This window comes from Delphinus delphis, chromosome 10, assembly GCF_949987515.2.
Source record: "Delphinus delphis chromosome 10, mDelDel1.2, whole genome shotgun sequence".
NCBI lineage: Eukaryota > Metazoa > Chordata > Mammalia > Artiodactyla > Delphinidae > Delphinus > Delphinus delphis.
Window position 1 is genome coordinate 20787515 of NC_082692.2, and position 27591 is coordinate 20815105.

General features: G+C 43.1%; 3 protein-coding genes across 4 annotated transcripts in view; 1 reads left to right on the forward strand and 2 right to left on the reverse strand.

Moving 5' to 3' along the window:
* The window catches only part of LOC132432692 (sodium-dependent phosphate transport protein 3), a 65580-nt gene extending 42690 nt beyond the window's left edge, over window positions 1-22890 (reverse strand). Inside the window, exons 1-2 of one of the 2 annotated variants that reach the window (XM_060023423.2) lie at window positions 22835-22890; window positions 18193-18399 (exon numbers count right to left, since the gene is read on the reverse strand). The gene's annotated coding sequence lies outside the window, so the exon portion shown is untranslated. Of the gene's footprint in view, window positions 1-18192; window positions 18733-22834 lie in introns of those variants that run through there. The other variant, XM_060023422.2, reaches the window with a different exon arrangement.
* TRIM38 (tripartite motif containing 38) lies at window positions 233-15081 on the forward strand. Its single transcript, XM_060023431.1, has 7 exons — window positions 233-415; window positions 1833-2378; window positions 4909-5004; window positions 6777-7007; window positions 8011-8033; window positions 8129-8241; window positions 13351-15081. Exons 2-7 carry the CDS (start codon window positions 1980-1982, stop codon window positions 13872-13874), a joined length of 1386 nt encoding a protein of 461 aa, XP_059879414.1. The 5' UTR covers window positions 233-415; window positions 1833-1979; the 3' UTR covers window positions 13875-15081.
* Window positions 8262-27220, reverse strand: H1-1 (H1.1 linker histone, cluster member). The gene is made up of 3 exons (XM_060023457.1): window positions 26643-27220; window positions 22835-22952; window positions 8262-8501 (listed from the first exon to the last, which is right to left on the reverse strand). Exons 1-2 carry the CDS (start codon window positions 27187-27189, stop codon window positions 22906-22908), a joined length of 594 nt encoding a protein of 197 aa, XP_059879440.1. The 5' UTR covers window positions 27190-27220; the 3' UTR covers window positions 8262-8501; window positions 22835-22905.
* Window positions 27221-27591: the final 371 nt, after the last annotated feature.

Here is a 27591-nt window from a genome sequence, read left to right on the forward strand (position 1 = left end):
GGAGGGAGCTAGCAGTGCATATGTGCCTGCTGCATGGTGAAGCGAGTGGGAAGGGTCCAGGCCCAGGTTTTTTCGGTGGAGGGAAAAGAGACGTGTGTGTGTGTGTGTGTGTGTGTGTGTGTGTGTGTGTGTGTGTGTGTGTGTGTGTGTGTGTGTGTGTGTGTGTGTGTGTGTGTGTGTGTGTGTGTGTGTGTGTGTGTGTGTGTGTGTGTGTGTGTGGTGTGTGTGTGTGTGTGTGTGTGTGTGTGTGGTGTGTGTGTGTGTGTGTGTGTGGCACGGGGAAGGGAGTTTGTTTCCTAATAACAGCTGCTGGAACTCTGAAAATGGTCAGGACTGTGCTTCATAGCTCTCACACCCTGTCTGCTTTCTCTTTCGCCAGACTCCATGTCTGATCTCCGAAGATCCAGGATGTGAGGTGAGTGAAGGCCCAGGACAGGAACCCTGGGTCCTCAGAGGAGGGGACGTCCTTCTCCCCGGGAGCAAAGCACCCCTGGCAGAGCGGAGCCTAGTGTGTCTCTTGGGGGAGATAACCTGCCAAAGAATAGAAGTCTCCGGAAGAAATTCTCTACGGATCCAAGAGAGTGGTCCTGGTTATTAGAGGGACATAGCCTATCCAGTAACTTTAGTTGAATCCCTGCTTTTAATTCTGCCACTGTCAGTTCAAAGGAAAAGCCACTCTCTTCCTCCGTCCTCTGCTGCCCTCCCTGACAAAATCCCAGGAATGGGGAAGCAGGGAACAGGGCTAGGTTCACGAAGCAGCCGGAGCAGTGGGTGAAGGGACCGAGTCCTTTGTTCCTAGTCACCCCTCCTTTGTCTATTAGTTGTCAGGTCCTTGCTGGTGGACACTAGGTGTCCAGCACCCAGGATCCTATAGAGGCCCCACCTTCCCCATCTGCTTCCCACCTCCCCACATCCTGGGTTCTGCCAACCCCCTGTGTTCCAGTCACCCTGAACTTCTCCTGAGAGACAAGTCCTGGCCTGAAAAGATAGATGGTCACTTCCCTAGCTCTCCAGGAGCTCTGCACCCCAGGACCAACCCCTTCTCTTCCCAGCTGTCTTTCCAATTCTCTTTTCCTCAGGTCAGGGAGGGCAAAAAGAACTTGTTGGTTTTTCTGGTTGTCTTTTTTACTTTCATTATCATCCTGGTTGGGTCTCCACTGGGGACTTTATTAACCTGGTGTCCTTTGTTCTTTGTGGGGTGGGAGTGAGGGTTTAATTAGAGTCAAATTTAGGGAATTCCTGGCGGTCCAGTGGTTAGGACTCCTCGCTTTCACTGCCCAGAGCTCGGGTTCAGTCCCTGGTCGGGGAACTAAGATCCCACTAGCTGAGAGGCGCGGCCAAAACAAACAAACAAACAACAACAAAAAATTAGAATCAAATGTGATTGTCTCAATGAAATCCTTCATAGACCACCCAGTTACCTGGGTTACCTGGATGTAAGTGTTACTACCAGTTATAAAGAAATAACTCTGGTACTAATTATTCTTAATATTCATTAGAGCAGGAAAGAGTTTGACGATCCCTCACTGAGTTCTCGCTCTTGCTGCAACTTTGGTGAAGAAGTCTGCCTCATTTCTCTATCTCTCTCAGTGCTTGGTCCAAGAAAACTTTTCACAATAATGGAATGTTCTCTATCTGGGCTTTCGTGTAGCCACCGATCACCTGTGCCTATTAAGCACTGAAATGTGGCTAGTGGGTGTGAGAAATGGAATTTTAAATTCTATTTAATTGTTATTAATTCAAAGTGGCCACATGTAATAGCCACTACCATATTCCACAGCACAGCTCCATTTGATGCGTCTTCTAAATTCCAATCTATTTCTCCTCTCTAGAGAGAAGACCACGTGACCTGTGGAGGCAAGTGGCAGCTAGTGCGTCGGAAAGAGGCTCAGACAAGGTGAAGTTCCATCACTGTGGGAAAGTTCTGGCTGCTTCATCTCTGCCTCTAGATCCAATATTAGAGATTTTCAGGAAAAGCCATGGCCTCAACCCCAATCACCAAGAAGATGAGGGAGGAAGCCACTTGTTCCATCTGTCTGCAACTGATAACTGAGCCAGTGAGCATCAGCTGTGGACACAGCTACTGCCACTTGTGCATAGTGAGCTTCTGTGAGATGCAACCATGGCTGGACATGTTCTCCTGTCCCCAGTGTCGGATGCCATTTAAAATGGCGAGCCTCCGACCCAACAGGCAGCTGGGAAACCTCATTGAAGCCATCAAGGAGATGGACCAGGAAATGTCATGTGAGGAACATGGAGAGAAGCTCCATCTGTTCTGTGAAGATGAGGGCCAGCTCATCTGCTGGCGCTGTGATCGAGGATTGCAGCACAAAGGGCACACCACAGCTCTGGTGGAAGATGCGTGCCAAGGTTACAAGGTGAGTGGTGGGCCAGAGGACCTTGGCGAGTACCCGGCCTCATGTTGCCCCCCAAGACCTGAAATTATTTAGCCTGAAACCCAAGATTAGGATCCTGAAATATAACTTTCATCATGTCATTCTTCTGAGAAGTAGTTTATGATGGGTCCTCACTGAACCAAGGCCTGATGGTCACTCTTGTCCCTATCCACTCTTGATGAACTCCTCCCTGCCCTAGATTGCCATGTGCTCCAATGCACACCTGCATGTTTTATTGACTCACACCGTCTGTGTAATCTGAGAAAGCACAATGTGCAAGTCCATGGGATAGAGTCTGAAAACACAGGGGACGAAGACACACCCCCTTTTAGGTATCCTACAGTCTAGTAGGGCAGACAAACCAGCAAAAAGCCTGCCTGAAGTCCCCTGATTTGGATGGTGGAGAGGAGCACCAAGGGGTGTGGAGTGGTAACTGAGGAATCTTCCCAAAAGTGACTCTTGAAGAACACATAAAAAGTAACCAGATATAGAAGTATGGAGCAGAGAGAGGGCATTCCAGACCGAGGGGCCCACTTGCACAAAGGCACAGCTATGAGAGCGTACCTGACTCGCTGTGACCAGGCCAGAGCGTGTGTGCAGGGAAGGCAGGTGATGTCATGGGAAAGGAAGTCAGGGCCCAGAACTTGGGATCCGCTCGGAGTCTAAGCCCTAGCCCAGAGTAGTCCTGGCCACGGGGGGATTTTCATTTGCACAGTGAAGGATCAGGTTGACATTGAAAAGAACATTCTGGTACTGATACAATGAAAGGAATACCAAAGAGTAAAATTTAGATTATTCCTATAAGAAAGGGGAAAGGGAGCAGTTCCAAGCAAGATTCAGGAAGGGGAATGAGTGGAAGGGTTTGGAAGTGATTGGTCGTGGAGTATGAAATGGAGGGAGAGGTTTTGGGCAACTCCTGTTTATCACTTAAAAGCATATTAAGGAAGGCTGACCTTTGCTATTGTGGAACGAAGGAGGGGGCATTGTCCTGCTGCCTTATTCCTTCTCTGCCCTGGCTAGATTTGAGAAAATTGTCGTCCCCAGTGTGAGCTCCTTATTCCCTCCCCTATGACGTGGAGGTGGTCTTCTATTAAGGTTCTGGGTCCTTCATCAGGACACGTCAATACTGACCACCACTCGGCACATGGCAGCTCTTCCTTAAACTCCATGGAGCAGCTAATTACTGTAATGGGGATATTCCCATTGGAATTATTTTCCCACCAAGTAGTAAAAGGAGCAGCACGGGGTGATGGTTCTAAGCCTTGAGAGTCAGACTGCTTAGTTTGAAATCTTAGTTCTGCTACTTATTAGATGGGTGACTCTGAGCAAAGTTATGTAATGTCTTCATGCCTTGGTTTCCCCGGCTATCAGTGGGGATAATAGTGGTTCCCTTTGTCTCCAACATACATGCTCAGGAGGTTGTTATAAGCTTTAGGGACATTAATACATGTAAAGCTTAGAATAGCACTTGGCACATAGTGAGGGCAATACAGTCTTTTGCTAACAAGTTCTATAGAGCCCTTTCTTGAGAGCACGTGAGAACTGAGTATACCTATTGGCTTTAGGACAAGAGCCGATTCTTTTTCTTTTTAAATCAAGATAAAATTTCTTTTTTTTTCTAATTAATTAATTAGGCTACGTCGGGTCTTGGTTTCAGCGTGCAGGCTCTAGAGTGCACAGGCTTAGTTGCTTAGTTGCCCCGCGGCATGTGGGATCTTAGTTCCACCCACCAGGAATCAAACCTGCGTCCCCTGCATTACAAGGCGGATTCTTAACCTCTGGACCACCAGGGAAGTCCCAGAGCCAATTCTTTCAGTGTTGACCACAAGTAGCAACTTGGTTTAGCTTAAACTTGCTTTCCACGAAAATGTGAGAAACTATTTTGAAAAATAACCTGAAAGCTTCATATGGATACTAACTCATTTTTAAAGGGCTTCATGATACCATTCTTCAAAAGGTCTCCAAGCTCCCCTCCTCCATTAACTGTTTCTAACAACTTCAGCTGGCATCTCAGTCTGTCTTTCCTTCCTGACTCACCATAATACATACAAAGTTCCATGTGTGCCAAACACTCTGATATTGGTTCTGTTTGGGTCAGCACATTACTTCATAAAATCTTTTTAGGTGATTTTTATCTTGTTTTATGTGCAGAATTTCCCTGGCAAGACTGCTGGTGGTGGATAGAGCTCAGGCTCAGGGTCAGCTGGGATCACAGCCCAACCACCCACCAGTTACAGCATCTTGAGCAAGTTATTTATCCCCTTTCTAAGCTTCAGTTTCTGCGGCACAGAAATGATGCTAAAAATCCTACTAACTGCTCAGTGTTGCCAAGGGAATCAAATATGTTACTGCCTATACAGCCTTCAGCATGCTTCCTGGTAAAGTGTAAGGACTCAATACATATTCAATAGTCAGGCTATTCTAATAGTCTTGGAGGGCTGGGATGCTCCTTAGGTGCCCAATGAAGAATTGTTGAATTGAAAAGACTTTATTCACCCAATTTTTCCTGCAGGAGAAGCTCCAGGAAGCTGTGACAAAATTGAGGCAACTGGAAGAGGAATGTATGAACCTGAAGGTGTTCACGGCAAAGCAAATAACCGAATGGAATGTAAGAGTTTGGGTTTATTGATCTCAAGCTAGTTTCCGTCCTAGAGCTTAGGTACAGGGGATGATTGAGCAAAGCATAGTGATGGCTTATTCTCACTAAACCAGACCAAACAGATAAAACCCAAAGAAGAAAGCACATTTGTTTTTATGTCTCTCGTTGTCTAATATCTATGAGAATTTATCTCCAACCCCTTCAACCTTTCAGTAGTAACCGGCTAGGGTCCCGAAACCTCAGTTAGGAGAAGCAGAACAGGTGTGCCCATTTACCTAGAGCCCTTCTTGACTGGATTTCAGTTCTTAATATCTCCAAGTACCTTCTGGATTTGAAGGCCTTATTAACCTTATTGCTTTGTCACATGTACCACAGTGCAGGGTATGGCTTTCAGCCTTACAGGTTCAGAAGCCACCCTTTGTGAGCACTAAGAAAACAGAATCACTCCAGGTTGAGGTTCGTATTACTCAAGCTCATTAGACTGAAGAAGGAAATCTATCTGATTTATAAGGAGGGCCAGAGTGCTCCAAGAACCTACACACTTGGCACTGTAGCCTCTAGGGTCTGAAAGACTGTCATGGCTGACCAGCCTCCCCGTGATCAGAGATGCATTCCTTTATGGAAATATTTATGTAATTAATCGGCTTACAGTCAAATCCCACAGGCCAGTGAGCCATTTTGCCTCCTTCAGAGGTTTCTTCCAACCTTCCAACCTCTGCCTAATCCTTTGTGTACAGTTGTTGAACTTGAACTCCCAGAGGACACTCTTGCTTCCCTCATTTCTGGGATCTTGGGCAATGGGGAGGATCTTGATTATAACGAATACATATGGAAACCCTGTCAATGACCCTCTACCACAGCATCACAGTCATCAAAACCCTGCGTAAATTGAAAAAGCAGTCATGGAAACTGCAATTCTTATCTCCCCAAATGAAAGCTGAGTCCGACAAGGTGTACCATTTGGTTTCTTATACGTAAGGATGAGTAGGTGGACCCGAGTTGGTGGATGACTATTTCGTAGTTAACTATGACAAATGCCTGATACCCAGACCTCCCGCTGCTGAGAATCATGGACTCTCCTAATAGCCTGGTTGTCTTAAAGTCCAGTCTTGGTGATGTTCATTACAAACTTTTGCTTCAAGAAATTCCCTCAGACTCAGAGCTACTTTCTTATATCCTGAATAAAAACTCATTTTTATCTTTGTCACTGATAAAGTTTTTAACCTTGGCCGTAGTCCCATGATTAAATTATCTAGCACTCCTGCACCTTGGCTGAAGAAGGATATTAATAAGGTGATAACCTCTCCCACATCTGAGTACCTGCCTTTCGGGCATGACTCTGCAGCGGGCAATTTGGGACGTTCTTCCAGCTCGAATGATTCATGGGAAAATAATATTATGGTAGCCGAGCAAACGTTCTTTTGTGTATGTATGTGTTAAAATATGCATAATGAAATTTACTGTTTAACTATTTTTATGTGCACAGTTCCATTCCTTCTTCCTCGTAACTCCTGGTAACCACAATTCTACTTTCTGTCTCTATGAATTTGACTATTCTAGATACCTCATATAAGTGGAATCATAAAATATTTGTTCTTTTTTTTTTCTGGCTTATTTTACTTAGCATAATGTCTTCAAGATTCATCCATGTTTTAGCATGTATCAGAATTTCATTCATTTTTAAGGCTGAATAGTATTCTACTATATCTATACACTGCATTTTGTTTATCAGTTCATCCAACAGTGGACATTTGGTTGGTTTCCACCTTTCTTGGCTCTAGGAGAAGATAGAAGTTCAGAAACAAAAAATCCAGTCTGACTTTAAGAATCTCCAGAGCTTCCTTCATGAGGAAGAGAAGTCTTACCTATGGAAACTGGAGAAAGAAAAAGAGCAGACTCTGAGGAGACTGAGGGACAATGAGGCCAATCTTGAACAGAAGAGCCATGAACTCGAGAGCTACATCCTGCAACTAGAGCATAAATGTCAGGGCTCAGCCCAAAATCTGCTGCAGGTAAGGCCATGCACTTGGAGAAGGGAAGGAAGGTATCTGTTCCTGAGCTTTTAGGAAGAGAATGGTGAGGAAGCATGGGAAGCTGGGCGAGGCCTGCCTGTTTCACTCAAAAATGGCACATTAGCGTAGGGAATTTAAAGTAATGTTTCTTTTGGATACACAGCAATATTTGCAAGGTGGCCTTCACTAGTCTACAGAGCGGCTTTAGGTGAATCAGAAAATATATAGATATGGTGGGTTCCTTGGCCAAATGGAACCATGGGATAACTTTTGCTACCATTTGCCTCTGTCCCATGTTCACAAAACTCTGACTGTCAAACTGTCTCCTGAAATACTCCTCCAGATGACTGGTGGGTGACAAAGTGGGGCAGCCAAAAGAAGGTTATGAGTGATAACCTTCTCCCTGATTTGCTTGTAGAGCCCTCCAGAGCTCTTTCGGGGCCTTCTTTCAGCTGCATAATGGATCCAGCCCATTAAGACAAACTACGACTGGAGCTGTTTTTTCTATTGCCCACTCATAGAACTGGAGGTCACACTGTAGCCTGAGAATGTAGCATGACTGTCCCATCACCATGTGATACCTGCTGCTACCATCTTAATGGCCCATCACAGGGGCTATGCATGGATTCACCACTACGGACCTTTGCAATGAATGGTCTCTACTGTGGGCTCACTCTGAAGGAAATTAGGTCACTGAAAGCAAGTCTTTCCAGAGGGAGCATGGGCAAAGCTCTTGGCCCTCTATCCTAAGCAGCCCGCAGGTAGATGTGATTGCAGACACTGCAGCTCTCCACAGAGCACAGCAAGGAAGATAAACATTCTGATATGCTGAATATCCCAGGGGGCCGGGATGGAAATCATTCTATCTGGGTATCCATCGATATCTAAGGCCAGGGTTACTCTCTTTACTTCTTTGTAAGGAGTGTTTATAGAGAACAGCCCCACATGCCAAGTCCCATGAAATGCTGATGTTCCCACACTTACATTTTGTCTTTCTCCATAGGATGTGAAAGATACTTTGAGCAGGTGAGTCCTGGACAAATGCAGGAGGGAAGGGGTGTGGGTATATAGAGCTGAATGGAATTTACCACTGAAGAAGTCTTGGTCTCTGCTTATTCTAGGAGTTGGGCTGTGAAGCTAGAACAACCAGAGGCCCCCTCTTTGGACCTTCACACTGTGTGCAATGTTTCTGAGCTTTACTTTGATGTGAAGAAAGTGTTAAGGAGCTATCAAGGTAGGTGAAGAAACCCTAAATGCTACGGACAGAGGGACCTTAAGTGGTAACCAAGTTCACCACCTATCCCTGGGCAGGCTCACAGCCAGAGGGGTCATTCAGATCTTTTCAGTTGAGCTGTCACCCTCTCCCTTGTTAGTTTGCTCCAGTGCTTAGACAGGGACATGGCATGCTGGTTACCTGTGCAGACCCTTCAAATTCCTGCTCTCTCACTTATCAGCTGTGTCATTCCAGGCAAATAACCTCCTCAGTTTCCCCATCTGAAACATGAAAATATTAACAACTCTCACTTCATTGGGTTGTCGGTAAAATTAAATATGTCAACATGTGTAAAGTGCTTAGCAGTGTCTGGGACATAGTGTTTATTGTTAATATTTTGGTCAATTCTCAGAGCAATGCAAGAAAGGGAGGTGAATATTATGACGGTGGTCCAAATGTTTTAGGGCCTTGGCCCAGATAACACAGATGGTAAATGTTAGAACCACGACAGAAACCAAGTTTACCAGTTCCAAAGCCTGAGCTTCCTGCTTCTTTGATTCTCTTCATCAGTGCTTGCTATATTTCCACCATCCCTTATCCACAATTACAAGATTCCAAAAGTTCTGATAACTGACAATTTTTTCATAACTTGTTTGGCTGCAAAATTGGACCTAGCCTAAAATGATTTGGTGGCTGTATTAATTATCTATTGCTGCAGACAAATTTAGTGGTTTAAAGCAATACACATATATTATCTCAGGTTTTGTGAGATAAAGCTGGGCACAGCTTAGTTGGGTCCTTTGCTTAGGGTCTTACAAGGCTGCAATTAAGGTGTTAGCCTGGCTGTGTTCTTACCTGGAAGCTAGACTGGGGAAGAATCCTCTCCCAAGCTCACTCAGGTTGTTGGCAGAATTTATTTCTTTATGGTTATGGGACTTAGGGCCCTGGCTTCTTGCTGGCTGTTGGCCAGAGGCTGCCCTCAGCTTCTAGAAGCGAGCCATCAGCTGCTTGCACATGGGCCTCCCAACATGGCCAATTATTTCTTCAGAGTAAGCTCAGGAGAGAGTCCCTAGAGCAAGTCTGCCAGAAAGATGGAGACTTATAAAATGAAATATAGTCACAGGAGTCACATCCCATCATTTTTGCCATATTCTATTGGTCAGAAGCAATTCACAGGTCCTGCCCACACTCAAAGGGAAGGAACTGCATAAGGGTATGAACACCAAGAGGCAGGATCACGGAAGGCTACCCTTGTGTCTGAGTGACACGGTGGCCGAACCTGAACTGCACTGATATGAGATTATTTAAAGTCTTTATTTATCCCGCCTAGTTTGCATTTATGTTTTACTGCAGAAATATTGATGCATTAGATTACAAGACAATGCCTTAGACCCTTCAAGGGGTGGGCACATAATTTAGAGTGTCTGTATTGTTTGCCTTTATAACATCAAAAATATTCTGAGGGCTTCCCTGGTGGTGCAGTGGTTGAGAGTCTGCCTGCCGATGCAGGGGACACAGGTTCGTGCCCCAGTCCGGGAAGATCCCACATGCCACAGAGCGGCTAGGCCCCGTGAGCCATGGCCACTGAGCCTGTGCGTCCGGAGCCTGTGCTCCACAACAGGAGAGGCCACAACAGTGAGAGGCCCGCGTATCGCAAAAAAAAAAAAAAAAAAAAAAAATCTGAATTTCAAAACTCATTTGGCCCCAGGGGTTTTAGATAAGATTATGAACCTGTATTCAGTTTCCCCTCAAGTTAACAAGAACAAACAACAATAACAACTACCAAAAAATAGCAACTCTGTATTTGATCCTGTACAGATGCAAGGAAGGACTTTATATAAATTATGTCCAGATTTAACTGAGTTGACTTTTCTACTCTTATCTTTCACAGAAGGCATTACAACATGGTTCAAGTCTATCTGTTTCTAAAATGAGCTCATCTTTTAACTAGATAATTCTTCTTTTTGAAACCCTCATTATTAAAGCTTTTCTTATTAAAAAAGTAATATAAATAAATTGTAATCACTCAAACAGTATAGAGAGATACGAAAAAAAGTTCAAGGTTTCTCTTACCCTTCTGCAGGTAACAAGACCTAGGTCTTTCTCTATGTTTTTACAAACATTTAATACATAGATCGTCTCTTCCTATTCACCCATTGCTTTTTAAAGCTGTCTAATATTCCATAGTACATCATAACTATACGTAACCATATTCCTACCGATGGAGCTTCAGGCTGCTTTCAGCACTTGGGTATTATAACATTTGCAGCAATAACTTTCTAGTCCATGCAACCTTATATCCTGGTGCTTTCATTCCTGTAGAGTGTATACCTAAAGCTGGGATTGTTGTTAATCTTAACGCATGTTACCAGATTACTTGTTCCAATGTAGCAACATGCGCTCTCTCACCAGCACCAATAAAAACGATTCACACATACTGAACACTCTTTCTGTGACAGATGAGAAGAGCTTCACGTGTGTTATCTTGTTTTACACCACAAGCCTCTCTGTAGGTAGCATTTTTTCCTTTATAGATAAGGAAACCCAAACACAGAGAGGTTACGTGACTGTTGTAAATTCCCACAACCAGCAGGTGGTAACTCAGGTAGTATCTCTCTAGAACTCACTCTCTTAATCACTCTGCAATGTGGCAAAAAATGAAAATGATGTATTTTTTAAATCATTGTCTTGTGGAGTGGACGCTGAAGGTATGTGTAGTTGGTTTTTGTTTGTTTGTTACTATTACACACAATACTACTGTGAACTTTCTTGTCCATGCTTTCTTGTGTCCTGTGAATGGTTTCCTCTGGGGATATACCTTGAATTAAAAATGCTGCTGTGTAGGGATGCACATCTAATTTTACTAGATACTACAGATCTTGAAATTGTATCACTTTATACCCTACCATCATCATAAGAGATCCCACTGTTTCACATCTCCCTCACTCTCTGCTTATAATTTTTGGCCATCTGATGGATTTGAAATGGTACCTAATTGTGGACTTAATTTGAGTTTCTCCAATGTCACTAGTGAGGTTGAGCTTCTTTTAGTAAGTCCATTAGCCCTTCAGGCTTCTTCTGTGTTTTAAGAGTTTTTCTTTTGGGTTCTTTTCCTTATTGATTTATGGGAGCTTATTATAGCCAATATCTTCTGTTATGCGTATGGCATTTTACATTTTCATCCTATCTTTTGATGTATAGAGATTCAAACTTAGAGTAGACACATTTGTCTTCAAGGTCTATGACTTTTGTTTCCAAAGAGCTCGGGCATCAACCATCTTTCTAGTGGTATTACCAACCTGTAAACATTTTAATTTCTCAGCTTGGTTTTCCTGGATCATTCAGGGAAGACTAATGAAGCCCGAAACTTTTGTGAGTCAGGCTCATGATAAGGACTGACTGAAGAGAGTTTAATAAAGGGATTATTTACAAAGAGGAGGATTTGGGTGATCATCAAGGAACAGTGAAGCAAACCAGGGCTAGGAATAGGTAGGGAGGCATTACCTCCCCAAGGCTTCGGTAGCAGATGGAGGGAGCTGTAACCAGAGGCAGAGGAATGCAGACCCTCCAAATCATAGCTAGTGGGGAGGGACTTGGGGCACTAAATACTTCTAACTCTATTTCTTTTTGCCCTGTGGTCTCCTCTAGTGCTTCTCATTGGCTTAACCAAATAGCAGTCAGAGGGAAGGGAGCCTGGTTGATGTGTCCATAGGGGTTAGCCTTCCTGGACACAGAGCAGGCTGGAGAAGGGTGGGGAGTGATCTGGAGGGGCAAGTGGAGAACATCCAGCAGTGGAAGTGTTTCCTAATGCTTGATTTCCCGTATTGCCACAGCCCAAATGATCAGAGTTTAACCCAGTAACACAGTGGTTTGCTAACTCTCTTGCTGGACCACCCCATTACCACCTTTCATTTTTAAAATTGCATTGCTGGCCAGTATCACACTTTATCTACTTTTTTATGTCTTACTTGACTCTAGTCAGATATTTTTCATGTGTATTGGTCTCTTGTGTGTTACTTTATACTAATCCCTATAGAGCATTACCTGAAGCAAGAAAGAAGAGCTTACACTTAAAAGTCGGGGGACTAGGTGTATGTCCTGAAGCCTGGGTAAAATTTTGGGTTTTCCAATGACAAGCTGTGACATTAGTTGTGTCATTTTCCTTCTCCGATCCTCAGTGTTAATGGTAATTAAGTAGAGATGATGAAGGTCTCATTTCTGCTCCAACATTCCATGATTCCTAGAAGTCCTACAAGGGAGAGGAAGGGCTTTGGAGAGGACAGTAACCATGTTAACTCTGGTTAGTTCTGCTCCTTGGCTTCTCTGAGTGACTAAGATGGTGATGATGTTGAAGATGATGATGATGAGATCATTATTATTACTGCCGTTTACAGGGCACTTACTATACACCAGGAATTTTACTAAGCACTAAGCATGCATTAGCTCCTTCAATCCTCCCCACCATGCTTGGTGACAGATACGATGATTTCCACTTTATATTTAACAGAACTGAGGCTTGGAGAATGATTTGCCTAAGCTCACAACAGCTAGTAAGAGACAATGTGGTACATATATACGGTGGAATATTACTCAGCCAGAAAAAAGAACGTCATGATGCCATTTGTGGCAACATGGATAGACCTAGAGATGGTCAGACAGAGAAAGACAAATATCATATGATATCGCTTATATGTGGAATCTAAAAAAATGGTACAAATGAACCTATTTACAAAATAGAAATAGAGTCACAGGCATAGAAAACAAACTTATGGTTACCAGTGGGGCAAGTGGGGGGAGGGATAAATTGGGAGATTGGAATTGACATATTTTCACTACTATATAAAAAATAGATATCTAATAAGGACCTACTGTATAGCACAGGGAACTCTACTCAATACTCTGTAATGACCTATATGGGAAAAGAATCTTAAAAAGAGTGGTTATGTGTATATGTACAACAGATTCACTTTGCTGTACACCTGAAACTAACACAACATTGTAAATCAACTATACTACAATAAAAATAAAAATAAAAAAAGAAACAATGCTTGGATTTGAATGCAGGCTGGTTTTTTTAAAAATAAACTGTGCTCTCAGCTACAACAATCATGTCTTTTTTTTCCCCCCCAGTCAGCGTGACTCTGGATCCAGATACAGCTTATTACGAACTAATTCTGTCTGAGGATCGGAGACAAGTGACTCGTGGATGCCCCCAGGAGAATCTTGATACTTCTTCTAGGAGATTTAGTGCCTTACCCTGTATCCTGGGCTGTGAAGGCTTCACCTCAGGAAAACATTACTTTGAAGTGGATGTGGGAGAGGGAACTGGGTGGGATTTAGGAGTCTGTATGGAAACTGTGCAGAGGGACACTGTCATGGTGCAGACGCCTCAGTCTGGATTCTGGGCCATCAGACTGTGCAAAAAGAATGGCTATGTAGCGCTTACCTCTCCCCTAACTTCCCTTCAGCTAAGGGAGCAGCCCCTGGTTGTGGGGATATTTCTGGACTTCGAGGCTGGAGTTGTATCCTTTTACAACATGACCACTGGTTCCCACATCTTCACCTTCCCAAAGGCCTCCTTCTCTGACACTCTCCGGCCCTATTTCCAGGTCTATCAATATTCTCCTTTGTTCCTGCCTCCCCCAGATGAGTAAGGGAAGGAGCAAAGTCTCCTCCTTGATTTAACTAGCATAGAGAGTATAATCTGAATCCCACGAGGACAGAAATGTGGTCTCTTTTCTTCGAAGCTATTTCCTTGTACCTAAAACAGTGCTGGGTTTTTACTGCATACTTAATAAATCTGCATTGAATAAATGACTATAATGACTGTAAAAATACCCCAAGTGGTCAGGCTGAGCTGGGGAAAAGCAAGATAATAGCGATGATTATGCTTTGTCCTCTCCATCCCTCTTCAATGGGTTCAGAGTTTCGATTTCTAAGAGTTCTTGAGTGACCCAGGAGGGTGACTCAGAGACCAGGAGGTCTGACTTCTCCCAGTTTGTTTGGTGCCATTTAAACTCATAGATGGGGGATGAGGAAAAGCTGCAATTGTCTCTGTCAACTGCAGACAAGAGCATGAAAATCAAAAATGCAATGACTTATCTAACCACTGACATGATTAATAATCTGAGCCATCAATAATCTGATGCAGTAAGTGTGGACGGCTACCAGACCTGGTGAGATCTGCTTGAGCAATAACCACCCTCCCACCCCCATCTCAGAAGCCAGTTGCAAGTCCAGGTTGTCACCTGTGCTTCTGACTGACTGGCTATAAATTGGAGGTTCCCATGATCCCCTCTTTGGGTTTGATCATTTGTTAGAATACCTCACAGAACTCTGAGAAACACTTTGTTTACTGGTCTATTATGTAATAAAAGATATGATAAAGGATACAAATAAACAACCAAATGAAAAGATGCATAGGATGAGGTCCAGAAAGGTCCCTAGCACAGGAGCGTCTGTCCCCATGGAGTTCGAGTACATCACCCTCCCAGCCTGTGGATGTGTTCACCAATTCTGAAGATCTCCAAACCCTGTGCTTTGAGGATTTTTATGGCGGCTTCATCATGTGGGCATGATCAACCATCAATTTAATTTCCAGCCCCTCCTCCGTTCCCAAAGGCTAGGGAGTGAGGCTGAAAGTTCCAAGCAACTATTCATGGCCTGGTCCTTCTGGTGATTAGTCCCCATCCTGATCTATCCAGGAGCTCACCAAGAGTTGCCTCATTAGAACAAGAGACATTCCTATCACCTAGGAAGTTCCAAGGGATTTAGGAGCTCTGTACTAGGAACCAAGGGAAGAGGCCAATGTGTGTGTGTGTGTGTATATATATATATATACATACATATGTTTTATTATTATTTCACAACATGTTAATAAACTTTTGTTTTTCTCTTGTTAGTCTTATTTACAGGTCCCTGGTTGGAGAACCTAAGATGGGTAGAGGAAAATGATTGTTTCCTCCCCTATACAAGCAACCCCAATGTTATTGTTCTCTGTCCCCATAGTCCAAGCACACGTACCCACTCTGGAGCCTCAGACCCACTGGATAACTGAGAGACCCCACCTTCGTGCAGGATAAGTGAAGGCACCATCTGGATATTGCTAAGTTCATCTCTACCTCCAGGTGCCCTGCAGTCCTGTCTTATCCAAGTATAGTCCTGCCCAGTGAGGGGTGGCCTCCTTAAAACGGTGGCAGGGCCTAGAGTGCTTTGCTCAGAGAAAATTCTATGTCCTTAAACACTTAAATTGCTGACCAAGAAAAAATGATGATAAACATTCAACTAAAGAAAAATAATTTTAATTAACAAAATAAATCTTTGGAAACCATAGGATAATAAAGATGAAATTACAAGTTGATTGTGGTGCAGGCAAGTTATAGAAAGAAAAATAAGCCCTATTTGTCCTTATGGGTTAAAAATTCTACTATATTAGATAAACCATTGGCTGCTCTAATAAAGATTTTTTAAAAAGGAGAATACAGAAAAAATGGAAACATGAAAAAGCATATACTGGAGATAATTTTGAGAACAATTTGAAGAATTATGTGCATATAAAACTGAAAATCTTGACTAAGTGACTTTTTAAAAAAGAAACTAAAAGACCTAACTGACTGAAGAAGGGGAAAGAAAATCGAAACAGACTAATATATACAAATGAAATTCAGAAAGTTACAGAATTCCAATTAAATAAGGGGAAAAAAGCAAAACAAATAAAGAGCACATGGCTTTATGGCTGCATTTTTTTTTTTAAGGATAGCAACTCATTGTACTGCTGAAGACTCAATTAAGTTCTATAGAATAGAAAACCCAAAAGGATAGTGGCTGAAACAAGTTCATGTCTCTCTCATGTAAAGGCCGTCCAGATGGGGAAGTGTAGGAAATCCAGAAAGTCCAGGGCTGGTATGGCAACTCCACAAAATCGCCGAGCCTTCCAGCAGCCCTCCCACCATCCCTAGGTTCCAAGACAGCTTCTAAAGCTCCAGGCATCGCACCTTCATTCCAAGAGGTAAGATGGAGAAAGAGATTCAGAAGTTGAGCAAAGGGCACGTATCCAAGAGTTATCTTTTACTACCTACCCTGCAACCTTCTGCTTGCCTCCCATTAGCCAGAACTTAGTCCAAAGCCACCTGCCACCTTGGTGAGGCAGTACATGAACTCGGGCAGCTTAGCTCTACATTGTTAGAATCCTGAGCAAGATTCATCAGAGAGCTACAGGGAGTGTGGCTCCCACACCCACCCAGACCAATGTCTCACGTGTCCAGTCTGGAAAACCCTCAGCATCTGGTACCTATTTAGCCAGGAAACAAAAGAAGAGGGGCCCTCTGGTGCCCCCTCCTCATACCTTTTTGACACCCCCTCCCCCTGTAATTGCATGAAGGGTCAGGTATGTGTGGGGTACGTGGTGCTACGGCAGAGGACCAGAGACACAGGCAGGGAACAGCAGGAATGACAGGATAGCAACTGAAGGAGGCAGAGGAACATAAACAGTCCAACTGACACAGAAAGAGACTCTTCTCAGGTAAAGTCCAAACTCCTCATAACGACCTAGAAGGTAAATTCTGGCCCCGCAGACCTTGCCTTCCTGGATTAATAACCTGTTCTTCCCATTTCTCATTTTCCATATACAGTGGCCTTCTCTTCGGTCCTAGACAATGCCAAGGTCATTCTGGTCCAAGAGCCTTTGAGCATAATGTGTTCTAGGTTGAGAGTAGTCTTCCCCAGCTTCTTCTGAAGCCGGGTGAGCTCATTTTGATCACCAGCTTGGCAGACACGAAGTGTTAGGGAATTAACATCCCAGGAGTAAAACGTCAACTGAAGATGGAATGGTGTGGATGGATAAAGCTTCAACCAAATGAGCTTCAGACGAACAATTCTGAGACGCCATCTACACAGTGCCTCCGAGGACATCCAGGGAAATGAAAGCAAGTGCTCAAAGTGGGAACCAGGTCAGGAATGCACCTGTGACTGCCTTTCCACCTTCCCTGTGCTACCACCCTGCATTCTGGGGTCACACCTTAGTTACCACCTTCACCCACAACCAGATCTGAGCTCAACTTTGCAGAGACAGCAACCACTGCTACCTCCCCCACTCTTGTCCTCTTTCTATATATAAATATATGTATAGAAAGATATAGATATTAAATGATTAAATTAACAGACATTTATTATGGAATACTGTAAAATACAATAAATTATACTCTCAATTCTAAGGAATGAACACTCCTACTGTGGTGGTAATCACCTTCCCCATACATATATTTGATCTTGCATGTTTTTCTCAGTGTGAGCATTCCCCCATGGCATTACACATGCTAATATGTGGTTTTAAATGACTGTAGCGATCTCATACGCTCAGGTTGTTTCTTGCAATTATAACTTATGTTCAAATGAACATCATTGTATGTAAGTAGGTTTTCACTTCTCTTGTTTACCTCAGGGTTTCCAAGTTACAGTATATGGACATTTATTTTAAATACTATTGATATATTCTTATCTCCCTCTTTCCCTTTCCCCCACTTCCCCTACCCACCTCTTCTGTTTCCATAACTCTCACTGTCATCAGCCAACCCCTCCAGGAGCTGGGAACCTGGAGGGGCTTTGATAATGTGGAAAACTATGGGCTGGTGAGTCAGATGGGAGAACCTTTCCGAGGAGATGGGAATGGAGAATGCTAAAGTTTGCAGGTGAAAACATCACTGGAGCCTAGACCACTTCATTAATCCCCACTTCTGTTTCCTAACGTAGGAAAGGGAGGGATATAAAAATGAAAAAAAAAAAAAAAGGAGGGGGGAGGGGAGAGAACAAGGAGCTGGATGCATCTGGGATTTGCTGCAGAAGCGTGGTTCCTTCTCCTGAAGGACAGGCAAAGCTGTCACTGTCCTAGAAGACTAATTCATGGCCATTCACTAAGCACGTGACAAACCACCCCCAAACTTATTTGCTTAAAACTACTACCATTTATTCACTTACAATTCTGTAGGTCAGCTGGTGGTTCTTGTAGTCAGGGTTGAATCCTGCTGGTTCTTCTCCTGTGTCTCTATCAGCTGGAGAGTCAGCTGGCGTTGGGTAATATAGGATGGCCTCACCTGCAAGTCTGGCAGTTGGTAGGCTGTTGACTGGGTGCTTCATTCTCCAGCAGACGAGCTCAGTCTCTTTCGTAACATGGGTGTTTCAGGGCTGTGGGAGAACCAAGATGGGGACAAGCTGCAACGTGCTAGGCTCTTTTCAAGCATCTTCTCAGGTCACATTTGTTAGATCACTCGGCCAAGCCCAGATTCAAGGGACAGAGATATAAACTCCACCTCTTTTTTTTTTGCGGTACACGGGCCTCTCCCTGTTGTGGCCTCTCCCGTTGCGGAGCACAGGCTCCGGACGCGCAGGCTCAGCGGCCATGGCTCACGGGCCCAGCCGCTCCGCGGCACGTGGGATCTTCCTGGACCGGGGCATGAACCTGTGTCCCCTGCATCGGCAGGCGGACTCTCAACCACCGCGCCACCAGGGAAGCCCTAAACTCCACCTCTTGATGAGAGGAGCGACAATGTCACATTGTAATGAGCAATAAGATGAGATAAATTTAGGGCAATTTTTGCAATCTATCATAAGACATTTGCTGCATACAGTCTCAAAATCTAAATTAAGGAGGGACAGAGATGCAGAGGCATTCTGAGTGCCTAGTCCTCAGTAGATTCGGCACGAGTTTCTCCCCAAAGACAAGGTCTATTAGAGCTCTCAGCACCATCAATAATTCCACTTTCTTCATCCACACAAACAGCCTCAGTGCCTGGGATTCTGTGCGAATGGCTCCTCACATCCTCTTCTCTCAGCCTTGCCTCTCACACCCACTCACACCAACAGCCTGAAGTGGAGTCTGTGCACCGGTTCTCTGGGACTCGCAGTGAGGGAACGGCGTTATCAGGCAGCTGGGATTGGAAATGCAGGAAGCTCTGCACATAGCTCTTCACCCCTAAAAAGTCCCTTCTTCATCAGGAATAAGGAAGACAGCGATCGTTGTTCAAGAAGGTGCTTGATTAGCATATTAATTAGCTTGTGGCCAAGAGACTATGCTAATCTCCTTGAGTTTATCCTGATGCCCCTGGACAAGTAAAAATGATCCAATCTGTCATATTCCAGGAACTGGGTGTCCGCTCATCACTCCAATTCATGGCAGGACCTCTAGTCTTCAGATCTCCTTCTCCTTCCCACATCTTGTATCTCAGCCATCAGTCTCCCTGTGTCTCTTTTCTCTAGGTTCTCTGAGGATGGGACTGGTTGTTTTCCTTTTTTCAATCTTGATGCCACTCCTCAGTTCCTGTTTTAGTTCTCTGGACATCCTGTGATCCATTAAAGATATTAGGTAAAGTTTAAAAATAAAAATTTCCACCTTTCTATGGTCCAGCCAGATCTATGTCCAATTTCTGATTTTATTTACAAGTAGACAAGTGACACCACCCCTCTGTACCTCCATCCGCTTCCTCAAGTGTAATAGTGGGGCAATAACCCCAGTTTGTAGTGAGAAGTGCTCAGGCACAAAGCACTAGGTATACAACACAATAAACAAGATTTTTGTTAATGTATATAATGATTGCAAAACACTTTTATACTTCTGACCTGCTGAAGAGGAATTCTTGGGCCACCATCACTTAATCTTTGTGGAATCCTGGGTAATTCAATTCTTTCTCTGGGCCTACCATTACTCCAGAAAAATATTAACTCAGTTTTAGAGATCGAGGAAGAAATAACATTCACTACTGTGAGGGGCTCCGCCCAGATCAGTAGTTCTCAACCCTTGAAGCAAATTCCGGTACCTAGAGAGCTTTTAAATAACTTACTGAAGACTGGCCTGCTCCAGACAAATTAAAAAGGGATGTGGATGTGAGGGAGGGGAGCTCAGGCAGAGGACTGACATCCTGTGGTTCTGCAGGTGGCACTGAAGGGTCTTCTCCCCCAGGGGTGTCGCCGGGTGTCACTTCTTTGGCCTTACCCAGGCCCACCACACCCCAGACGAACCACAAGATAACTCCAGCAACACCCCCCCCCCCCCCCCCCCCCCCGCCTCCATGGGGCACTCTCACTTCTCTCCAGATGCGGGTCCTGGGGGCGTTCAAGGTCCCACCCCCACCAGGGCAGGCGGCAGTATCCCTAGGGGCTGCCCTTGGGCTGCGGCCTCCCTTCCACATTGGCAGGCGGGTGGCAGGTGGGACGGGCAGCCGCAGGTTGGAGTCGAGGCCTCCGCCCATTCCGCGAACTGGGGGAAGCTGGTCTACGAGGAATTGCCAATCAGAGGGGCCCTTTCTATTCAACCGTGGCCTGATTTTAACTGAATTGCATTTGCAACCACCCTATTTCCAAATAAGGTTACATTCTGAAGCAATGGGGGTTATGATTTAAACATAACTTTTGGGGGAAGGGGGGGTGGGTGGGACATAATTCAACCTACACATTGTCTAGGCTTGCACACTTGGACCTTGCCCTCTCTCTGAAGAGTCAACAAATAAGTGAATGAGCCTTTAAAAAACAGAAACATGCAGAAGTGTGGCAGAGAGTGGCTGTTTACCAAACCTATATCATCTTCCTAGGCACTGGAATGAGAATATTTCACCTACTTCCTTACATCTCCCTTTGTAGTTAGGAGTTCCCATGTGGAAAGGGAAGCATCGTGACCCTCCAGAGAGTTTAGAGGAAGAAGTGATAAATTAGTTCAAAGAGAGCACCCACAAATTATAAAACGTACTCCCCTTTCTTCTCACATTTTTGCATTGACCCTGGCTCAGTATAGATTCGACGTAAAAGTGTACTACCCTTAAGATATTATTGGCCTTTAATAGCTGGTAAAGAGCTGCTGTGGGGTGGAGTTCAGAGAGCACGTTAGTTCCTACAGAATTTTCCCTGGCAGAAACAAAAACTAAATGACTTCCAAGCCTTTTCTAGCTCTAAGAATTCCACAGTTCTTTGAAAAGCTGGAATTGTCCTACAATTGCCCTATAATTGAAAAATAAGAACAGGAAGAGTGGATGATCTTATTCATATTTTATAAAGGATCATCAATCCTCAATTAAAACAATGTGGTATTAGTGCTTAACAGAAAGACTGACACAACAGAATAGAAAGTCTAGAAATAGACAAGTAATACAGGAATTTTGTATCCAATAAAGAAAGCATTTCTAATCACTAGTAGTAAAGATGGACTTTTTTAATAGTGCTGAGACAACTAGATAGCCATTTGTAAAACACCAGAAGGAACTTCAAGTAGATCAAAGACTGAAACATAAAAGCGAAACAAAACAAAAAGCCAGAAGTACTCAAAGAAAATATAGGCGAATTCCTTTGATTCTTGAAATGGGAAAGACCTTTCTAAATATTACTCAAAATCCAAAAGCCATGAAAGAAAATATTGGTAAATTCAATTACATAAAAATAAAAAGGCTGCATAACAAATTTTATCATAATCAAAGTTAAATGACAAATGACTATCTGAAAAAATATTTTGCAACTCTTATTATGAAGGGCTAATCTCGCTAATATATAGAGATTCTGAAAGCAGAATAAACCGTTGTTCCTTTACACAATATCATGTACCCATGGAAAGAATAAGGAAGACCTCTGTTTCCTGTTGTAGACACAGCTCCAGGACATATTGCTAAGCGAACAATGGTAGAGAACATGTATATATTATCCTATGAAAGGGTGAGAAAGAAGAGTATATATATTTTTCATTTCTATTTGCATAAAGAAACAGTGGAAGGGGAACTGTGTCGTCAGGGACAGTGGTGTGGAACTTGACTTCGGGGTACATATTTTTTCATACGGTTTTGATTTTTGAATCAAATTATTTATTAAAAAATAAAATTAAAAAAGATGTGACCCATGATAGTTGAAATCTAGTAATATTTTTGTCTTTAGGTATTTGTATTTGTTTTTAAGCTTCCATTGTTATACTTTTACCATGCCCTGTTATTTGCAATGTTACTTTTCACCCTTTGAAATAGAAATCCCACTTCCGGCGACCTACTTTTGAGACACACTTGAAAATGATCATGTAATTGTTGTTAACTAAATTTTTAAGAATCCAGCAATAGGTGACTGGTGAAATACACTATGTAGCATCGCACAATGGAATACCGTGGGTATTTGCAAGGCCGCCATTTTACTATTTAGGAGTTAGTACTTCTTTTTTAATCCGGTTCTGTTTTTATATGCAGAATAATTATATTTTTCTACATGGGCACATTGTTGAAGAGCTGAAAAATATGTTATGGTATAAAGAAAAGAAGAAATTCCCTTCTCCTCCCCCAATATTCCCCGTTTTTACTTTGGCCACATAGGATACAATAAAACTTGTAGCATCAAGATGAGAGAGTTCTCCCCTCATCTTCTTTTTTTTCTTTTTTCTTTTACGTGTTATTATTGTACATCCTACACAGCAAAACCCCTTATTTATGGCTTATATCTTCTTAAGGAGGCCCCACTGGTCTTCAATTGTTCTGGCAGTCATATACCCTTCTGTTCTTTTCTCTGTCCCTCTCTTTTTTCTTTTCTTTCAAAAAACCCCATAGGCAGGGATAATCAAACCAATTATTAGTAAAGAATATAATTTCTGTGTCACCATTCTTACCTACTGGTCTCAGAAGATCTCTCAGACAATCAATGAGATTGATTTCAAGTCTGTCTCCTCTTACGTGGATGTTAGAGCTGATATAATTCTGTGGTCAGAACATCAAAACGATAGACTCCTGGAATTGTAAAAGACCATAAGGAGCATGTTAACCACTGGGTTTCAGACTTCTTTGACTGTAACCCCAATAAGATATGCTTTCTTCTTTATGACCCAGAACGTACACGCATATGCCTAACGACATAAGTGTCTGAAGCCTAAATTCCAGGAAGCCGTATTTATCCTTACAATGTGCACACTCTAATATGTTCTAGTCTATTCTATTCCTAACAGGCCATGAAAAACACTATTCTAATCTAACCATTTTGCTTTTAAATAAGCAAATGGAAGCACAAAGAGGTAGAATAATGATTCAGATTTATGTATGATAAATGATCAGGGCCAGGTCTCCTCTGTCCTTTCCCCTTTCTTTATATTCTTCTCTACCTCAGTCGCCCCCTTGGTGACCTCACCAAGTCTCATGACTTTAAAAGCCATCCATAGACCAATAACTCCATCTTAATTCAACTTCATCCTCCCCAAAACTACTCTTGTCAAAACTACTGACCTCCATACTGCTAAACCAAGGAACTACTCAGGCTTCTAATCACTTCAGTCTATCATCAACATTTGAACCCAGTTGATTACTCCCTTATCCACTTGGTAATCTCTTGGACTCTGCAAATTTCACAACAGAATTTCTGATTCACCCTCCCCCAACTCCACCACACACTTGCTTCTCTCTTATAGATGACCGTCTTAGGAAAACTCATCTCATTCTTTCAGCCACATTGAGTTTGAGGGCTTAACATCTAGGAAAGCACTGAACAAATTAAAAGAGAAAAACCATACGATGATATCAACACATGAAGTACGGCAGCCATTTAAATTTTTTTTTAAAGTAAAATAGGAATTGAAGGTAACCATTTAAATATAATGGAGATACAAAAAGTTAATAACAGATATTATGATAAAGGACAACACTTAATACCATGCTAATTAAAACGAAGAACTAAAAAGGGATGTCTCCTAAAAATATTATTCAACTTTATTTTGGAAATTCTTAGCAAATGCTATACAAAAAGAAAATTAAACGCTTGGTATTCACATTTAAGGAAAACAAAAAAAGTTAAAATTATTTTGCTAATGACTAGGAAAAACTCCTTAGTTTAAGGAGTAAAGGAAGTAGAATTATAGAAATCAGTAAGTTTGCTGGATACAACATATCAATACATTTCTTCCTTCCTAGCAGTAAGACCTAAAAATAGGAAATGAGTATTCCATTCACAATAGAAACAAGGAAATAAATTAATTAGGAATAGAATTGAGAAGGACACATGACTCATACAGAGAGAACAGTAGAAAAGAGTGAGAATACAGAAATAGATCTCATTATATAAGAATTTAATAAATAACAAAAATGATATATTTCAGTTCAGTGTGAGAAGTGAATGGATTATTTAACAAATGGTGTTAAAACAACTGGCCATCCATCTGGAAGGATGTAAACTTGGATTCTATCTTAAACTACGTAAAACACATTCTAGAAGGATTAGAAACTAAACATTTTTTAAGAAGCAAAAATTTTTAGAAGAAAAGCTAGGAGGTGAATAAATAATGGAGGGGTGGGATTCAGTTTCTAAACCAAGAGTGGAAATCTAGAAGCTATAAAAGATACATTTGTGATTAAAATGTCTAATATTCAAATTTTATATATATCTAATAAATTTTATATAATACATATAAATGGAAAATATACCATAAACAAAGGAAATATAGAGATAAAAGCCAAGAGTAGAAAACTATCTGCAACACAGGTGATAATTATAAGGTTCATTTTTCTATCATATAAAAAACACAATTGGGCAGGAAAAAGACAAACTGCCTAATGAAAAATTAGCAGAGATATAAATGGAAATTCTCTGAACAGCTTATTCAAATGGCCAATAAACCTAAAGAAAGGATGCACTGGTGGTCATGGTAATGCAAATCAAAGTGACAATGTGAAATAATTTTACCCCCTTTAGACTGGCAGAAATTAATGAGATCACGCCCTGATGGTTGGAATGCAGGAGGGGGAGCCATTTTCAGGCTACGTCAGGGCCAACTGAAATTTAAAATACACTCTAACTAACCTAGCAATTTCAGCTTTGGAATTCTATTGTTTATTGCACTATTTGTAAATAGAGATGTCAATACTTATCAATATGAAATGGACGAATAAGTTATTCTACTCCACATGCAGGACATTAAAAAAAAAAGATTTGACTTGAAAGGATTTCTTTTACGGTTAAGAGAAAACCAGAGAAGCGTATATATCGCCATTTTGTAAATAATAAAACACTACCAGAAAAAGAAAACAGTCATGCATGTTTATGGATAAGTGTATGTAAAAGACTGAATTCGAAGGAAAACATGAATAGCTACATACCTGTTTGGGGAAGGGGAGTAGGGATGTGAAGTGACAGTAAGGCAGACATTAAGGGGATGCAAGGAGCCATGCAAAACAATGGAGGGAAAAAGACAAAACATAAAACAACTGACTATTAAAGAATTTGTATGCACATATGTAAAAGTGTTACAACTAGTTGAGCTTCGCTAAGTAAAAGTGAGTAAACCTGGTTCAACATATGGTACTTTTTTTTTCTCGGATGTGAAAAAAGACGTTATTAAAATGAATCCCAGAATTAAAGTTTCAAAAGCTTAAAGGGGCAATTCTATGAAAGTGTCCCCGAGTATTTAACGTGGTGCAGCGCACCAGGGTTGAAAACCCTGCAGGCAGAGAAATGCGATCTAGTTAGGCACAGAGTGGGAGTTTCAAATATTATCCAATCAGGGCAGTTCTGTTTCTATAAAGAGAAACCGGGACTAGCTGACAACTTGCAAATGGACCCGGGGTAAGTCGCCGAGCATGAACGATCTGCAAGTCAGAGCTCGACTGTGATGTCGCTGCAGGAGGCGTGTGAGGCCTACCTGGTAAACTCAAGGACACCAGTCTGAGTGCCATGGAAGCCAGAGGATCACCGTCATTCCCAACGTCAGACAACTCTTGAGCCACATCTCCTCAAAAGCATTTTTCAGGGCCACCCAATTTTGGAAAAGCCGATTTATCAATATTGCCCAAGAACATAATGTCCCCACTTTGGTCTCGCAGAGAACGCCAAGGAAATGTTGAGTTGACAAACGAGCACATAGTACACGGACCCAGCCTCAGCCACAGGTTCAATCGCAGCTACAGGCAGTTACCACTGAGGACGAAATGTTTGGGGTGTGGGACTTCAGGATCGGTTCAAAAAGCTCCCCCAGGTATTTCTAACGTACAGGTAGAGATGCAAGCTTCTGGTTAAAATGGGACTAGGGAAATAGATTCTGAGCGTTGAAGTTTAAATCACTTGGGAGACCAAAATCAAAACAAAACAAAACAAAAAACACCAGCTTCCTCAGGAATCAATTTACAAATCCCACAGCGAGAATTTAATCTCAAAAGAATTCTGACGTGGAGCAAGGATTGGCTTAAACACACTGCATTTGCATGGGGCTGAAATTTATGAAACTTGTAAGACAGGAGAGCTTGTGTACTTAAAGCCCTTTCCCTGAAATAAGTAGGTGGCTCTTAAAAGAGCCGTTGGGTTATTGGAAGCAGCTTCCAACCAGAACCTTTACTTTTTCTTCGGTGCTGCCTTCTTGGGCTTGGCAGCAGTCTTTGGCTTGGTCACCTTTGCTTTGGCCGCTTTGGGTTTCACAGCCTTGGCTTTAGCGGGACTCTTACCTATTTTCTTAGGCTTCACAACCCTGGACTTCTTGGGACTCTTGGAGGACTTCTTTGTCGCCGCAGGCTTTTTAGCCTTCTTCGGAGTCTTGACACCTTTTTTACCAGCAGCCGCCCCGGTGGCCTTCTTGGGCTTCTTAGAAGAACTTGTTACCTTCGCTTTCGCTGCTACCTTTGTGGCGCTGGGCTTGCTATCCACCGAGGCTACTTTCTTGTTGAACTTGAAAGAGCCCGAGGCGCCGGTGCCCTTGGTCTGCACCAGAGTGCCTTTGCTCACCAGGCTCCTAAGGCCTAGCTTGATACGGCTGTTGTTCTTCTCCACGTCGTAGCCGGCGGCCGCCAGCGCCTTCTTGAGCGCAGCCAAGGACACGCCGCTGCGCTCCTTAGAAGAAGAAACGGCCTGCACAATCAGCTCCGAGACTGACGGACCCGCGGGCTTCTTCTTGGCAGTTGCTACAGCTTTCGCAGGCTTCTTCGCCTTCCTGCCAGCTGAGGGCTTCTCGGGGGGAGTGGAAGCAGCTGGGACGGGCGGTGCGGTCTCGGACATGACGGAAGCAAACAAGAACTAAGAAAACTACTAGAACCTGACGAGGCAGTAAAACTCGAGCGGCTCGAGCGCGCGGTATTTATAGGGCGAGGCTGCGCTGTGATTGGTGCGCGCTGGCGCCCGCCCCCGGCACCCTAGCGTCCCCTGCGCGCCCCTCCGGGTCTCCGAAGGCCAATACCGGCCGCTGGGGCCTATAGGCCTTCTTCCCTGCCGCTTGCACTGAGGCACCCAGACAGCACCCTGCCCCCCTCCTCCCCCATCCCCCCCGCTGGTCGCCTAATGGAGACAGAAATACTAGGCAGGAAAGGGTACGGCTCTGCCGCCCATTACCATCAGAGGGTGCTACTTCTCTTTAAAAAAGCAGGGTTTTATCCTGGGGGAGGTGGGGTGGGAAAGAGCTGT

Bases quoted from the DNA above. Each gene is read 5' to 3' on its own strand.
- H1-1 (XM_060023457.1), bottom strand. From the start codon at position 27,189: ATGTCCGAGACCGCACCGCCCGTCCCAGCTGCTTCCACTCCCCCCGAG. The intron at 22,953-26,642 runs GTAAGAGTCCCG...TTACAATTCCAG, and splicing joins TGTGAAGCCTAAGAAAATAG to GAGTCTATCGTTTTGATGTT.
- TRIM38 (XM_060023431.1), top strand. From the start codon at position 1,980: ATGGCCTCAACCCCAATCACCAAGAAGATGAGGGAGGAAGCCACTTGT. The intron at 5,005-6,776 runs GTAAGAGTTTGG...TCTTGGCTCTAG, and splicing joins AGCAAATAACCGAATGGAAT to GAGAAGATAGAAGTTCAGAA. The intron at 7,008-8,010 runs GTAAGGCCATGC...CTTTCTCCATAG, and splicing joins CAGCCCAAAATCTGCTGCAG to GATGTGAAAGATACTTTGAG.